Source organism: Theropithecus gelada, chromosome 13 (genome assembly GCF_003255815.1).
Source record: "Theropithecus gelada isolate Dixy chromosome 13, Tgel_1.0, whole genome shotgun sequence".
Lineage (NCBI taxonomy): Eukaryota > Metazoa > Chordata > Mammalia > Primates > Cercopithecidae > Theropithecus > Theropithecus gelada.
This window is the reverse complement of record NC_037681.1, coordinates 63,818,443-63,835,569: the sequence shown is the minus strand read 5'-3', so window position 1 is coordinate 63,835,569 and position 17,127 is coordinate 63,818,443. Positions and strand designations below refer to the sequence as shown.

The following is a 17,127-nucleotide window of genomic DNA, read 5'->3' as shown; positions in this document are numbered from 1 at the left end:
TCTGTTTGTCTGTAAAATAAACTCCTAGAAGTGGGCATTGCAAAATTAAAGAAAGCACATGTCTTCCATTTTGATAGCAAATGCTGGACTTTCAAGTTGTGGCTTTGCCCAACTCCATTGGGTACCATTTGCATAGAATATGTTATGTATACAACATGACTCTGCTGGTTACCCTCCAAAAAGGTTGTGACAATTTATACTTCCACCAGTGATGACTGAGAGTGTCTTATTTTCTTGTCCATCTATCAATTGCGTCTTACTTTAAAAAAAAAAAAAAATTGTGTGCCAAATACATAGGTTAAAAAAAAACCCTCATTGTTTTATTACACTTCTTTAAACACTAATGAAATTAAACATTTTCTGATACATTTATTGGCTATTTGTATTTCATCTGTGAATTGTTTGTTTATGTTCTTTGCTAAATATTTGCAGTTCCCAAAGTATGTGGCAAGGCATGGGATATCTTCAATTTTAGGGAGAAGCACAGTGACACTTGCCATCTGTCAGACATTATGTGGAATTACTAGCACAAAGTAATTTATAGTTTTTAACATTAGCTCATACTACATTCCTTTTGATGATGCTGTATCTTTGCAAAGTTGAGCATTTGGTAGTTGCTGTGATAAAAAAGCAAGTGCTCTGAGAAAATCTATGTGGAACAGGAATGAGTGGTGGAGTCCAAGTCGGGGAAGCCATACAGTATCCAATAGGCACATGCATCCCATTAGTGAGTAATTGTGGCTTTTTAAGTATGAAAGGAAAATATTTTTTCTTTCAACTTCTGTTTATTTTTTCACACAGCCACGAAGTTATTAAGGCATAAATACTTATTGGATTGTTTGGACCTAACTACTTAATAAATGGAACTCTTAGCTATTTCTTTTGGCCTTAGGGTACCCTGAAAAAATTAGTGAGGTACTAAAGGTGCTTTGAATTGAGAAAGTTTGAGAATCCCTGCCATATTTCATTCAGTTACGTTCATTTTTGTTATTGATTTGCAAGTTTTGTTCCTTAGGGGAATTAGCAGATATTTTACCCCTGGTTTCCCTTTACTTTTGAATCTTCATATTAGTTTTTGCTATATGAAAGTTTTCAGTTTTTATGTTGACATATTTATACATCTTATTTTCCCCTATTCATGGCTTTTTATTATTTTAAAAAACATTTTTACCTGATGAATATAAAACATGATACAGAACATATTTCATTCCCTTCTAGCATTTTTGTAGTTTCTTTTTTACATTTGATTATTTTCTACATCTGGAATTTATCTTAGTTTAAGGCTTTAGATGGGAATCCAACTATATCATTTCCCAAAGGACTGGTTGATTGTCTTAATACTATTTATTGAATGAATTAATCTTTTCACTACTGCTTAAATGTACTTTTATAATCCACTTACTTTCCATGTGCAGAATTTCTAATGAGTTTGTTTCTAGGCCTTCTGTTCTGTATTTCTCTTATAGCACTTAACTGTTTTCTACCTTAAATTTCAGTATGTACATCTAACTTTCTGCACTACATCATAAGCTCTTCCTATATTGGTTATTTTTGTGTCCTATACACTAAGCTATTTTATCTTTCCCTTCTTCCCTCCCTCACTAAATATTTTTCACATTTTTATATTATAGAAATTTTTAGATATACACAAATAATATAATGGATCCCCATGTATCCATCACTCAGCTTCAAACAGTTATCAATCAATGACTAATTTTGTTTTATTTATGCCACTATCAGTTCCTCTTCTCCTGTATTGCCTTAAAATTAACTGTGTCTGCAATGGGGAAGGGATAGTTTTTTCAGTAAATGGTGCTGGGAAAACTGGATTTCCACATGCAAAAGAATGACATTGGACCCTTATACTGTACACAAAAGTCAACTCAAAATAGATAAAAGATATAAACGTAAGACCTAAGACATAAAACTCTAAGAAGAAAACACAGGGGAAACCTTGACATCGGCCTTGGCAATGATTTCTTGACTGTCACACCAGAAGATCGGGCTACAAAAGCAAATATGGATAAAAGGACGATATCAAATTAAAAAGCTTCTGCAAGCAAAGGAAACAATAAACAAGATGAAAAGGCAGCCTATAATTATCTTACCTCAGTTAAAATGATTTTTAACCAAGAGACAGGCAATAATGAATGCTGGCAAAGATATGGAGAAAGGGGAACCTTTGTACACTGTTGGTGGGAATGTAAATTAGTACAATCACTGTGGAGAACAGTTTGGAGGTTCCTCAAAAAGCAAAATTAGAATACCATATGATCCAGCAATCCCACTATTAGGTATATACTCAAAAGAAAGGAAATCAATATATCAAAGAGATGTCTGCACTCTCTTGTTTATTACAGCACTGTTCATAATAGCCAAGATTTAGAATCAACCCAAGGCCTAAGTGTCCATCAGCAGATGAATGGTGTATTAGTTTGTTCTCACGCTGCTAATAAAGACATACCCATGACTGGGTAATTTTAAAGGAAAGAGGTTTAATTGACTCACAGTTCAGCATGGCTGAGGAGACCTCAGGAAACTTAACAATCATGGCGGAAAAGGAAGCAAACACGTCATTCTTTACCCACGGTGGCAGCAAGGAGAAGTGCCGAGCAAAGGGGGGTAAAAAACCCTTACAAAGCCATCAGATCTCATGAGAACTCATTCTCTATCATGAGAACAGCATGAGGATAACCACCCCCATGATCCAATTACCTCCCTCTGGGTCCCTCCCTCAATACATAGGTTTATGGGAACTACAAGTTGAGATTTGGGTAGGGACACAACCAAACCATATCAAATGGTAAAGAAAACATAGTCCGTATACACAGTGCAGTACTGTTCAGCCATAAAAAAGAATGAGAGCCTGTCATTTGCAAAAATATAGGTAGAACTGGAGGTTCCATGCTAAGTGAAATAAATCAGGCACAGAAAGACAAATTTCACGTTTTCACTCATTTGTAGGAGCCAAAAATTAAAACAATTGAACTCCTGGAGAGAGAGAGTAAAATGATGTTTACCAGAGGCTGGGGAGGAAAGGAATGGGGGATAGTTAATGGGTACAAAAATACAGTTAGATAGAATGAATAATATCTAGTATTTGATAACACAATAGGGTAACTACAGTCAACAATAATTTATTGTACATTTAAAAATAAAAGAATATGGCCGGGCGCGGTGGCTCAAGCCTGTAATCCCAGCACTTTGGGAGGCCGAGGCGGGTGGATCACAAGGTCAGGAGATCGAGACCATCCTGGCTAACATGGTGAAACCCCGTCTCTACTAAAAATACAAAAAACTAGCCGGGCGTGGTGGCGGGCGCCTGTAGTCCCAGCTACTCGGAGGCTGAGGCAGGAGAATGGCGTGAACCTGGGAGGCGGAGCTTGCAGTGAGCCGAGATCGCGCCACTGCACTCCAGCCTGGGTGACACAGCGCGAGACCCCGTCTCAAAAAAAAAAAACAAAAAAAAAAAAACAAACAAACAAACAAAAAGAATATAATTGGAATGTTCATAACACAAAGAAATGATAAATGGTTAGTACACATCATATGCCTCTATCAAAATATCTTATGTACCCTATAAATATATACACCTACCATATACCCATAGGAAATTAAAAAATAAAATGTGGCCAGGCGTGGTGGCTCATGCCTGTAATCCCAGCACTTTAAGAGGCGGAGGCTGATGGATCACTTGAGGTCAAGAGTTCAAGACCAGCCTGGTCAACATGGCAAAACCCCATCTCTACTAAAAATATAAAAATTGGCCGGGCGCAGTGGCTCCCTCACGCCTGTAATCCCAGCACTTTGGGAGGCCGAGGTGGGCAGATCACGAGGTCAGGAGATTGAGACCAGCCTGGCTAATAACGGTGAAACCCCATCTCTACTAAAAATACAAAAAATTAGCTGAGCATGGTGGCAGGCGCCTGTAGTCCCAACTACACAGGAGGCTGAGGCAGAATGGCGTGAACCCGGGAGGCGGAGCTTGCAGTCAGCCGAGAATGCACCACTGCACTCCAGCCTGGGCGACAGAGCAAGACTCCGTCTCAAAAAAAAAATTAGCCAGGCTTGGTGGCCCATGCCTGTAGTCCCAGCTACTTGGGAGGCTGAGGCAGGAGAATCGCTTGAACCTGGGAGGCAGAAGTTACAGTGAGCCAAGATTGTGCCACCACACTCCAGCATGGGCGACAGAGCAAGACTCCATCTCAGTAAATAAATAAACAAATAAATAAAATGTGAAAAAAGGCAACCTACAGATTGGGGAAAAGTATTTGCAAGCCATATATCAGATAAGGGGTTATTATCTAAGATTTATGAGTAATTCATAAACTCATTTGCAAGAACATATATAACCCAATTTAAAAACGGGCAACGAACTTGAATGCCCGTCTCTTTTATATCTCAAAAAAGATGACATGAAAATGGCCAACAGGTATATAAAATAGTGCTCAACATCACTAATCATTTGATTTGCATTCAAGTGAAATCAAAACCATTATGTGATGCCACCTCACTCCTCTTAGGATAGCTGTTATCAAAAAGCAAGAGATAAGTGTTGGTAAGGGTGTGCAGAAAAGGGAACTGTTGTACCCTGTTGGTGGGCATGCAGATTGATGCCTCCATAATGGAAAACAGTATGAAGATTCCTAAAGAAATTACAAATAGAACTACCATAAGACCCAGCAATCCTTCTTCTGGGTATGTATCCAGAGGAAGTGAAATAACCTGGGTATCCATAAATGGATGAATGAATAAGGAAACTGAGAGAGATAGATTATGTGCAGTGGAATATTATTCAGCCTTTAAAAAGGAGGAGATCTTGCCATTTGCTACACCATGAATGGGCCAGGAAGACACTTTGCTGAGAGAAGCCAGACACAGAAAAGTATTGCATGATCTTAATTATATGTGGAATCTTTAACAAAATAATAAAAGTCAAATATATAGAACTGGAGAATAAACTAATGGTTAGTGGTTACCAGGGTTGGAGTAGGTCAGATGTAGGTCAAAGGATACAAAGTAGCAATTACGTAGGATGAACAAGTTGAAAGATCTAACTACAGTATTAGGACTGTAGTTAATAACGCACTCTTGCCCTGGAAGGTGGTGGTAGGGATGCTGGTTACTGTGTGAAATGATGAGTATGCTAATTTGTTTCATTATAGTCAGTCTGTGTCTCCTTCTCTCTCTCTCTCTCTCTCCCTCTCTCTCTCTCTCTCCCCCCCTCCCTCCCCCTCCCTCCCTCCCTCTCCCTCCCTTCTCATAACATGTTCTATACCTTAAATATACACAATAAAATTTATTTTAAAAAAGTAACTTTGTCTTGACTGAACAAATTATCTGTATTATTATTTTATTTTATTATTATTATTTTTTGAGACAGTCTTACTCTGTCGCCCAGGTTGGAGTGCAGTGGCGCGATCGCTGCTCACCACAACCTCCACCTCCCAGATTCAAGTGATTCTTCTGCCTCAGTCTCCCAAGTAGCTGGGATTAGAGGCACAAGCCACCACGCCTGGCTAATTTTGTATTTTTAGTAGAGATGGGGTTTCGCCATGTTGGCCAGGCTGGTCTCAAACTCCTGACCTCAGGTGATCCGCCTGCCTTGGCCTCCCAAAGTGCTGGGATTACAGGCATGAGCCACTGTGCCATGTATTATTTTTCATTAGTAAGTTTTACAACATTAAGAATTTCTTATTGATCTCGATACTCTCTCAGAAAACTCAGTAGTTGAAGATCCAAATATATAAGCAAGATAAATTATCAAATATAATACAGCTCTTCCTAAAAGGATTTAAACAGATTTATTTTACAAATAATTTTATAGCTAGATTTTCAGAAATGTATCTGTGTTCTAAAATTAGGAACTTTTTAGTTAGAGCAGATACTATGTTAGTGTTTAGTTAATTTTAAATTCTTCATGTGCAGGCCTTCATTTGTATGTTGGGTTAAGGTTGACTATCTGACGTCACTGTCCAAACCTTGCCCTTAACCAACAGCTTGGGGGCCCTTGTTGGGGACCTTTGACGAGTCTCCCCTGTGAAGGAGCTCGTAGTTACTTTGTAGAATTTAGAACAACAGGTGAGAGATGATCCAAGACAAATGTCTACTTTCTCTCTTGTCAGTACTATTTCCCCCAACACCTTGGTGTGACCAGAGTTTACAGAGGTGGCTTTTAGCACACCAGCTGCTGCTGCAAATGCAGCTTCTGTTCTGCCACCCCTAGCAAGACCATGGTAGAATTCCGAATCAATGAATCCTCTGTTTTGAGCCCCTCTGCCTGCCAGATAAAGAGCTCTATACTCTAGAAAAGGGTAGTATAGATTGATAACCATGACGACGGGATTAAACCGTTTTTTAAAATCATCAAATTAAAGGAGATGTTGGGGCACTGAAGAGAAAAACGTGAGTCTTAGGGTGGGAGTGGGGGTAGTTGAGGAAAGCTGTGGAGGGTTTTATGGGGAAGGTGACGTTTAAGCTGGGCATTACTTTATGGAATTTCAGTAGGTGGAGTCGGAGAAGGTGGGGAGACAAATGATGGAACGTCCTGGCCAGGAAAGCATTTGTAAGTTGTTAGGAATGGGAAATTGTTCTTTGTGGCCACAGAATAGGTCCATAAAGTGGAAGAAATAGGAATTAAATCTAGAAAGGCAGATTGAGCCTTTAGTGCCCAGCACTTTCTTTAGGAAGCTGAAAGTCATTGACGGATTTTGAACTTGAGAGTGATGTCCTCAGAGCTTGGCTTTAGGAATATTTCTTTGCTGGCCATGTGTAAAATAAGTGCTGGAGGCAGAGACTAGGCAGTTAAGTTGTTTTTATCGTCTAGGTGCAGGGTCTTCTTGCTCCTGAACTAGAATAGTGGGAGTGTTAATAGAAAGGAGGGGATGGATTTGAGGCCCAAAGTGAATTTCCAGTCCCCAACAGGCTTTGTGTTTTTGTACATTGTAGTCCTTAAAGATGTTCACGGCCTGTTTCCTATGATTCTCTTCCCAAACCAGAATCAACTAGGAAGTAATTACACTTTGTAATTAGCATCCTTTTCCTGGCAGCAACATACAACACAGTAAGGTGTCATGTTTTGGGAACTTAGCAAGACCATCCTGAGGATGTGTTCTTACCCAGTAAACAGGTTGAAGTTTAGGCGAGCAACCACATGAAATGCTTCCTGACTGGCCCTCTAGCAGATTGATGGGTTAATGTGGACAGCACGTGCCCACCAAGCCTTTCTTCTGGGGAATGACCAGGTCGAGGAGTTCAGGTATCCCAAGGTTCTGGCTCTAGCCCAGTTGGGCTGTGAATAAAAAATATGTTGAGCTCTGTACAGATGATTAGGTACTTATACCCAATAAGCATGGCACCCTGCATTGTGGAAGTCAGAGGCAAGAGGGGTGCTCCTGAGAAGCCTACGGCCTAGTTGGGGTTCCAGTTAATATGCCTGAAATGGAAAACAAATCCTAGGCCACATTGGAATGACTGCAAATGACATACTGTATTGTTAGAGATCTTTCTCTTGCCTTCCCACCCTGTCCTCCACTTACATACAAACACAATCTGCGTTTTGAATAATTTTTGCTGTATATGTTTCCCAGCAATGATGAGATTGGGCTTGTTTCTGTGAATTAGAAAGTTTCGATTCCTCCCTCAGTCATCTCTCTTTTACCCTTTTACCCCCCTTTCAGTCTGACTTACAGCCATAAAATACTTCTGCCTACCTGCCTGCAGTTCTGTTTGTATGAATTAAGTCGACAGGATAAATATTCACATTCCCAACTACAGGCTGAAACAATGTTTGCCTGTTCTGCCCAGTGAGTCGAGAAAAAAAGGGGGCCTGACATCACCCTATACTGTACATTCCCGGCATAGATCATTTATTTAAGTCCCTGAAAAAATACAGATGTTTTACCAGTCGAAATAAAATCCTGTGTAAACAGTAAGCTTGGAAAAATGTGGCACTGGCTTAGCTTTGGGGGTTGGAGCAATGCAGGGAGAAAACTAGGCAAAACGGCAGATACAGAAATTTTATACTTGGCTGAAGGTGATAGGGTCAAAAATATTCACCTGTAGTCTGCATGCAGCAAGGGAAAAACAGAATTTGCTTTAAAGAAACCACAGTTGCAAAAGTAGACAGGTTTTTTGATCTTCAGAATTTGAGGTTTTTAATGATTATGATACGTTTACCCCATTTATATCTGACCTTTGAAATGAGCATCTCTTTTCTTATTGGAGTTGTCTTTTTTCATAGCCTGTCTAACCTTGTCCTGTTATTGCTGGATTCTGCTGGTTTCTGGAGCTCAGCTGCTGTTGATTTTATAAGGGGGAAAATTGCCTGGAAGCCATGCTTGGTGAAGAGGAAAACCCATCTCAGCGTTGCATTCCCAAACAACCATATATCATCTTGATCTTGTCTAACACAAGTTGCTATTTTAGTCCAGCAGCATAAACTAGACATATTTTACTGGTGCAGTGCAAGTTTTTTCAGGAAACTGCCTCATGACTCTTTTTAGGCCCATGGCATTTATTCAAAGAGCATTTCAAAGCTGCCAAAATGGACCCCATGCTTTGCACAGATGCCTGGGGTTCCCCTGAGTCTCTCTGTGTTTAGAGTGGAGGGGTGGGGGACAGAGGGTAACTGCTTCCAGGTTCTCCAGACTTCTCAGTTCCCCTCAAACTTTCATTAAGGCTTGCATCTCAGGGGCAAGAAATCAGCCTACTCACTGACACCCTCCTGCAATGTGTTCCCTGCTTCTCCCAGCTGCTTCCGTGACCACCCCCTCCTCAGGGCAGGGCTGACAGTCCCATCTCTTGGCAAATCCATGCCTGTGATGGTCATGGGTGATGCTGTTGGCTTTTGCTTGTTTGTTTCATAATGTGCTTTCAGTCTTTTTCTGATTGGGTCGTAACTATCTTAAGGCAACAAAGCTTTCTCCTGTTTCTTTTGCTGATGACCTCTGTGTCCACCTCTAACCCTTCTCCAAGGGACCTATTACAGCTAGGGGGTAAGCATCTGTCCTCTGTTTTTCCCAGTGTGATTATTAATAGAGCTCCCTTTTGTCCCTGAAGAATTCTTTTTTGCGAGATAAATTACCCTAAGTTAAAGCAGTCATCACACGGATATTCCCAACCAAACTCATTAATTCCGCTCCCTCATTCCCAAGTCTGCTGTAGACTCTCTTATGATCTCCATCTTGAAAGATGCCCCTTGTTCACCAGCTGCCCAAGTTAAGAGGCTCTTTCCTGCGGCTTAACTCTATGTCTAAAGCAGTTGCCAAGCCCTGCCTCTGCAGCCCGCAGAAGCTCTCTCAAATGTATCCTTTCCTCTCCTTCCATTGCTGCTGTGGTTTAGATTGGGGTGGGGTGGAGATGTCATAAAATCAGAATCCTACCGGTGCCAGGTGGGTAAGTGAACCAGAGGGGGATGAGTATAAACACAGGGGCTCTCTGCCCATTCTTTCTTTTCAAACTTTTAATAAGAGATTTGGGTTCAGTAAGTATCTTATTTTTTTCTTGATTCTCCAAAAGTTTAAAACAAAAAAAAAGCCTAAGAGCTTTGATAAATGTCATTGACCCTCCGTCTTAGTGACTAGAGTAGCAGGCAGTAGTAATAGTGGTGACAGTAGTAGACTAGAGAGTGCAGTTCTCGTCTTCGAGGCCAGGTCCTACTGCTCAGCTCCAGCCAGGTGACTGTTAGCCCTGCAGAAAAGTGAGCCGCTATAGCCAGATCTGATTTTTCAAAATGGAAATCAGGATGACTTTAATGTGAAATCTCCCAATTCGTAAGGGTTGATTTAAAAGTACTGCGTGGGCTAAACAAAACATCTGCAGCCACTTTTGGCCCACAGGCTATTGGTTTTGAGCTGCTGGTTTCAACCCTCACCTCCTCGTGTCTAGACTACTGCAGTAGTCTTGGGCATTCCACGCCTTCTGCTGTGACCTCCACACTGCCCCTGGCTTTCCTCTCCAAATTACAGATCTCATCACCCAAGAGCATTCTCTGAAGAAATCTTTGCCATCCGCAGAATAAAGTACACACTCCTTAATGTTGCCTTAAGGTCTTTCTCTGACCAGACCTGACTCCTTTCTCCAGCTGTGTCTCCCACCACCCTGTGCACACCCTGGCTGTGCTCTGCTCACACAGGACCACTTGCTCTCCCCTGAATAGTACCAATATTTTAAAAAATTAATTGACTATTTTTTAGAACCATTAAATTTACGGAAAAATTGAACTGGTAATACAGAAGGTTTCTCCTCCCTACCTGCTTCCCCCAATTTTCTCCTACTGTGAATATCTTGTATTTGTGTGGTACATTTGTTACAATTAATGAAGCAGTATTTACACATTATTATTAACTAAAGTCCATAGTTTAAGATTCACTCTTTTGTTGGCATTACCAATATTTTAATACCCTTAAAGTGTGTTTTAATTGTGGCCGGGCGCGGTGGCTCACGCCTGTAATCCCAGCACTTTGGGAGGCCGAGGCGGGCGGATCACAAGGTCAGGAGATCGAGACCACAGTGAAACCCCGTCTCTACTAAAAATACAAAAAATTAGCCGGGCGCGGTGGTGGGCGCCTGTAGTCCCAGCTACTCAGGAGGCTGAGGCAGGAGAATGGCGTGAACCCGGGAGGCGGAGCTTGCAGTGAGCCGAGATCGCGCCACTGCACTCCAGCCTGGGCGACAGCGCAAGACTCCGTCTCAAAAAAAAAAAAAAAAAAAAAAATGTGTTTTAATTGTTTTCACTGCTTGCATACCCTTCCCTCGAATCTGGCAAGACTGTTTTCAAGGCCACATATGCATATCACTCTTTCTGCAAAGTCTTCTCTGACTGTCTATTTTTGGAATGGGGCTGCAAGGGAGGGAGGAGACAGAACACGGAAAAGAATCAACGTTGTTATCACATCCCTAGTGCATCCTAGTAGTATATATTCTCTTCTAAATCTCTCTACAGTCCTACAAGTTAGATATTATTGTAGGCCATTTACCATGGATGAACAGAGGTTAAGTTGCCCAAAGCTCCAAAACTGATAATTGGTTTACACCTGTCTCTGCTCGGCTCCAGAATCCGTGCTCTTCGACTTTTCTATGAGGCCAGATTCTTAGCGCTAATCTAGCCTTCTTGCCTCCACTATCAGATGAGGCATCCACTGGGATGAGGAGCACAGCATGATTCAGCTCTCTCTTCCACTCCAGACACAGAAGTCGGCACCTACGATAGCTCACCAGACCCAAGGGAATGTGTCCTAAAGGAGTGAATATAGGAAGAAGCACCAAATACCGACATTGTTTTTATTTGGCAAATGCTTATTGAATTCCTACACTGCATCCAGACTTATTGGAGGGGGAGGTCAAGCATAAAAAGGAAAGTGATGACGATGCTGCCATGCAGGTTATAAATCATGACCAGGCAGAGTCAGGAAAGCTAATGATTTTTCATGTCTCCATGACTAGAATGTAAGCTACAGGAAAGCAAGGAACTATCAGGTCTCTGCTGCAGCCCCTAGGACAGTGTCTGGTAATAAGAGTTGTTTAATAAATACTTGTTGACAGTGTTTGGATTCAATTGCCAATTTGGGACACCTAAAATGACACTGAACTTCTGAGTTCTCATGTGTGTTCAGTTAATCATCCTCCTTGGATCTCGTAGCTTTGGTTTCTCTGTGCTTGGTTCAGTACAGGCCTGGGCCTGATTACTTTCTTAGCCTCAGAATTCTTTGGGACCAGAACTTTAGGAAAGTGGGGAAGAAAGAGTTGCCTTGCTCTTGCCATCCTTTAAGAGCTGATGGACAAACTGCCCGTCTTGGGAGCTGCCTGGAGCTCCTGAGTCTGACCTTGATCAAATCCTAGTTTCAGAGGGCCTGGCCTTGTACCTGGACCTCATGCCAAAGGATGGTCTCATTTTTCTTGAACCCAACACGCTAACTGTCTTATGAGGGTAGTTGTGTATTCAAATTTTTAAATTAATTTTCTTAAAGAAAAATATCTCAAAAACATTAACCTGTTTCATACATTTGCTTATACAACTTTCTTTCCTTTCTCCTTCCCCTGTCTTCTCTTCTCTGTCTCCTTCCCTGCCCCATTTTTTCCTTGACTGCTCTGACCCTGGCCCTTCCACATGCTTATTTCCACCACGGTTCTTTTCAGCATACCTGTCTTTCCATTTGTCCTGTGTAAATAGATTGCTCTCCATTCCTGGTGAATAACCAGGATCACAATTGTCTGGTTTGTATCCAATGTGACAGAATTGTAGGCTGATTTTCATAAACCAGAGCTACCAAGCGTTTCAAAAACAGTTACTGTTTTTGCCAAGTAAGGTGAGCAAATACAGGACTAAGTTTAAACATCCACCAGGAGTTATTTTTGAAGTGATTGCTTCTAAATGAGAAGCATTTGAAAATCTCACAAGTTTCTTTACAAGTAAATTCCGAAGTCATGTATTTTGCTGGTGTCTGCTGATTAATTGCAATCCTGTGACACCATGAAAAGCCCTGATGGTTGGTTTTGTACAGCTGTAGAGAAAAGTAAAGCAAAGCCCAGTGACTTTGCCAGCTCTTTCAGGACAGTGGGGATTCAGGCTGAGGGAGGTATTTTTTCCCTCTGGCAGTCACCACATAAGAACAGAAGCTCCAGCCAGACCCATTGCTCCAGACTCCACGACGGGCGGTTTGGGTCCCTGCGGGGGTGTGGTGAAGGCACGACATATGATCTGTTGCTTCTGAAATAACAGATCCATTATTAGAGAAAGCATTTTCAGTCTCCACATTGGGACTTGTGTTGTCTCTCCTGTACAGTTACTTCTGTTCAGAAGAAATTTATTTTGATTCTCTAAACAGAAGGTACTTGGCATGTATTTGTTGTTGGTGATTGCAGACGTCTGACCCAGTAAAACCTGCCAGCTTACCCATTTAGGGTCTGATGACTCTGGATTGATTTTATCTGGCCTTTCTGTTTCTCATTACCCCCTTCCATATCTAACTCTCAGTTGTTTCACTATTGTTAGCCCCTTGTTGATAGGAGAGAACGAGAGGAAAACGTTGAATCTGGTTACACAGAAAGAATCATTCACAGCTCTAGAGAAGGATATAATAGGGAAAGAAAACAGATGTTATTAAAGTTGACTTTCAGAGTTCTTAGTGTGTTTATCTGTGCTTACTTTGCTGTACCCACCTCTTCCTCTTGATTTAGATAAGGAGGCTGGAGACTGAAGGATTTCTCTTGACATGCATTTTTCTCCCTGGCACTAGCCAAGGTCAAAAGATCTCATGTATGCCCTTGTCCTTATTCTTTGTCTGCTATAGATTTGTACTTCTCAGAGAGGCCTTGCGGATGTCATTGCTGAATCCAGTACATGCATACATGCATACGTGCATACACACGAGTATCCTTGTATAATTGGGGCACGTCTGCATTGCTGCATTCACTCCTGACATCGAAGGGAAGATCTGCTAAAAAAAAAAAACAACCTTAATAGTTACAAACATCACTGCCCAGTATTTGCTAAGGCAAGAATTAGTTTGGCCTACTTCTTTAGCCAAGACTGTTCTAATGAACCCAGACATGTAAACCAGTTTAGACTCTCAAACAATTTATCTTTCTTTAAATTTAAGACTTTGACTTTAAAAGGCACATTTTGTTTTCCTGTGAGACAGCTAACATAGAGATGTTTGCATTTCTCTGCTGAAATCAATGTGTAGGTGGTTTGTAACTAATCAGCTCTTGTCGCTGATGATTGTGGGGCCACCGTCATCGGTTTTGGGGATTGTGTGAGAAACCCATAGCACAGGTATGGATTAAGAACTTGGGTTTCTCACCACTGCTACATCCTCCAAAACCAACATGCTTTTCTCCAAAGAGACCAGAGCTGCATTCTGCAGGTGTCTGTTTTCTTTGAGGGGAATATTTTAAGGAAACTTAAAAGGGAAGAACTGAGCATTTAGGAAAAATATATTTTCATAGCAGGAATTTTTTTTTCTTTTTTGGTTTAGGTTTTTCATTTGTTGCAAGCCTACTCAGACTCCAAACACAGAACGAATTCAGACTTCCAGCACGAGCTGACTGACATCACTGTTTGTACCAAAGCCAAACTCTGGCTGGCCAAGAGGTATGTTAAAATCCCACATGAGCAAGGAGTTATCAGGGGTTAGGAATACATTTGAGAATTGCTGTTTCTAGTTGTGGGGAGTTTTAAAAGTCATTGGCATGAGTTTTCTAAACTTATTGGAGTATTTATCCTTTTAGAACTTCGGGTTGTGGTAAAGAAAGAAAAATATTTTCTTGACAATTTTTCTAAAACTGCTAAGTGACTAAGGGGCATGTAACATGGCTTTTTATCTGCCCACCAATCAGCTTGTTTTTATTGAAACCTGCTATGTGCCCAGTCCTGTGTTAGATATTATAACAATGAAAGGCAGTGATTGACTAAATCATGTGGTACAAACTCTTAGGTATCATGGCAACTCAGAGATTAGAGATTGCTGTAGACTTGAGCAGGCACTGAGAGACAGATAGGGTGTGAATAGCAAGAGGGGATGGAAGTTGCCATTCTTAGGTGGGAAGTAGGGTAGCTTGAATAAGCAAGGCAAAAAAGAGTAGAAACATATTTTTCATCCTTGCCATTGTTAGTTTATCCTGGAACTTAGAACATTTGTTGTGTGAAAGATGAAGGAGTAAAAAGAATTTCTCATTTAATATACAGGGAGTACTCTCTGTAGCGCCGTGTTCAAAATCTGTGTTGCAGGACTCTGGTGGTGATAGGATAGTGTTAGCTGCAAAGGCCCCTGTAGGTCCTCTCTAAGTTCCACCAGAGTAGCTCCAGAAGAGGCGCATGTGTTAGTGTTACCACCTTTCCTGCCATAGTGCACTCATTTGATTAAGAGTCAGTATATTGGCCAGGTGTAGTGGTTCGTGTCTGTAATCCCAGCGCTTTGGGAGGCTGAGGCAGGAGGATTGCTTGAGCCCAGGAATTCAAGAACAGCCTGGATAACATAACAAGACCCCATCTCTACAAAACAACAACAACAAAAATTAGCCAGTTATGGTGGTGCATGCCTGTAGTCCCAGCTACTTGGAAGGCTAAGGCAGGAGGATGGTTTGGGCCCAGGAGTTTAAGGCTCTAGTGAGCTATGATTGCACTACTGCACTCGAGCTTGGGTGACAGAGCAAGACCTTGTTTCAAAAATAAATAAATTTCTGATGCTTAGAGTTTGAGAAACAATCAAGTTAAAAATATGTGTGTGTGTGTATGTATGTGTGTGTGTGTATATATATATATATATATGTATAGGCTGTCTAAGGTAGAAGCCTCTCTTTTTTATTTTTCAGAAAGTATGCTTCTGGTCACTTTTGTTGGGCTCTCTACCATCTATGGCAAGTCAAGTAATGGGCTGTGTGAGGCTCTCAAATCAGTTTAATTCGACAAAGCATTGTTGAGCACAGGCTACCTGCCAGCCTTTCTGTTAGGAGATGTAGGGATACAAAAATATAAAAGAACTAGTCCTGGCTTCAGGGACTTCCAGGAAGTGGGAAAGATGTGTAAATACATAATTTTCCTCTGGTATATTAAGTGTTATAACAAATGTCTGCAATAGGTACAGCAGTACCCCAGAAGAGGGGTGAGGGAGGGCTAACATCAAACTGGCCATCAAGAGTGAGCCAGAATTTTGCCAACTGACCCACACAGGTAGGGGAATTCCAGGCTTAGGTAATAGCATAGGCAGAGACACAGCAATATGAAATGGCACCGTAGGCTTGCAGAACCATAAGGAAGTTCGCCCTCTGGAACCTAAAGTGTAAGGCACAAGTGACAGAGAATGGGGCTGAGGAAATATGCCCAGGCCACACAGTGAAAGCTTCTGAAAGAAACTTTTTGGTGAAGGAGCCAGTGGTGGATTTCCCCATGTGTGGATGTGTGTGTCTCAATTATTGTCTCAACATTAATAGCTTTGGACAGGGATATTGATGGAGAAATTATCTCGTGTCTGAAATGCCAGTAAAGTTATTGGGAGCCTCTCATTTTTAGTCTATTAGTCTGTTTTTTCTCCCTTTTTTTAGACAGGGTCATGCTCTGTCACCCAGGTTGGAGTGTAATGGCGCTACCACGGCTCACTGTGGCCTTGACCTCCTGGGGGCTCAGGTGATCCTTCCGCCTCAGTCCCCTGAGCAGCTGGGACTACAGGCACATGCCACTATGCCCAGCTAATTTTTGTGGGGTTTTTTCGTGGAGAAGGAGTTTCAATAGGTTACCCAGGCTGATCTCGAACTCCTGGGCTCAGGTGATCCACCTGCCTCGCCCTCCCGAAGTGTTGGGATTACAGGCATGTGAGCCACTGCACCCAACCTGTTTTCTCCATTTTATTTAAAGAGTAGGAGTCGCTTACCCATGAAGTGTTTACCCAAGCCTAGTACCATTTGCCTTCTATGTGGCTCTTAGCATCCCGAAGATACATATCACATCAGTACTCTTCAGCTGTTTGCCGGGTAATAGGCCACTTCTTCCTACCTGTTATTTCTGGAGATCAAGAAGTCAGGGCTGTCCAGAAATTATCCTCTGAAACCCTGCTTCTAGCCAGGACTGTCCCAAGTATCCTAACACTCCAGTTCTTAAAGTGCTTTGAGGAAGAAATTTCTGCCCCCTTATCTTGCTACTCCTTCATGCATCTCATAGAAAGTCATTATCCACTAGCTTCCTGAGTCCATTACCTCTTGTTGAATGGGATAGAGGAGATGGAGCGTCAAGCCAGCCATTGAGTGGACCTTCATGTTGTGCGGTGCCTGAAGATGGCTGACAAGCCATCAGCTTCCTCTGCAGCTAAGAGGAAGAGAAGTCCTCCAGGCCTTTTTAAACCTGTCCTATGGTCCCTATTGCTATTTTCTAATTGGGCTTTCCATTCTCCTTCCCTCCACTCCCCACCCTACTTCTGATTTTCCTCCATGATTTTCCAGCTCTAGAAGACAAAGGCATGAATCACTGCAATTTACTGGGTTTCCACCTTCCTTGCCCAGAATCTAGGAAAGCCACTTTTCTGTTTCCAGTACAGTCAACTCTCTATTATCCAAGTGTGAACTTTCCGCTTTGTGGGTGGTCTGTAAATGGTTCCTAACACCAGGCTTCCTTTTGCTCCCCAGCACACTTTT

The 17,127-nt window shown here is 41.8% G+C and overlaps 1 protein-coding gene across 1 annotated transcript in view; it reads left to right on the top strand.

Annotated features, from left to right (window-relative positions):
* THADA (THADA, armadillo repeat containing) overlaps positions 1 to 17,127 on the top strand; it is a 353,351-nt gene that overhangs the window by 228,470 nt on the left and 107,754 nt on the right. The window contains exon 30 of the mRNA XM_025354222.1: positions 13,980 to 14,095. Within this exon, the coding sequence (XP_025210007.1) occupies positions 13,980 to 14,095 (116 nt within the window). The remainder of the gene's footprint in view (positions 1 to 13,979; positions 14,096 to 17,127) is intronic.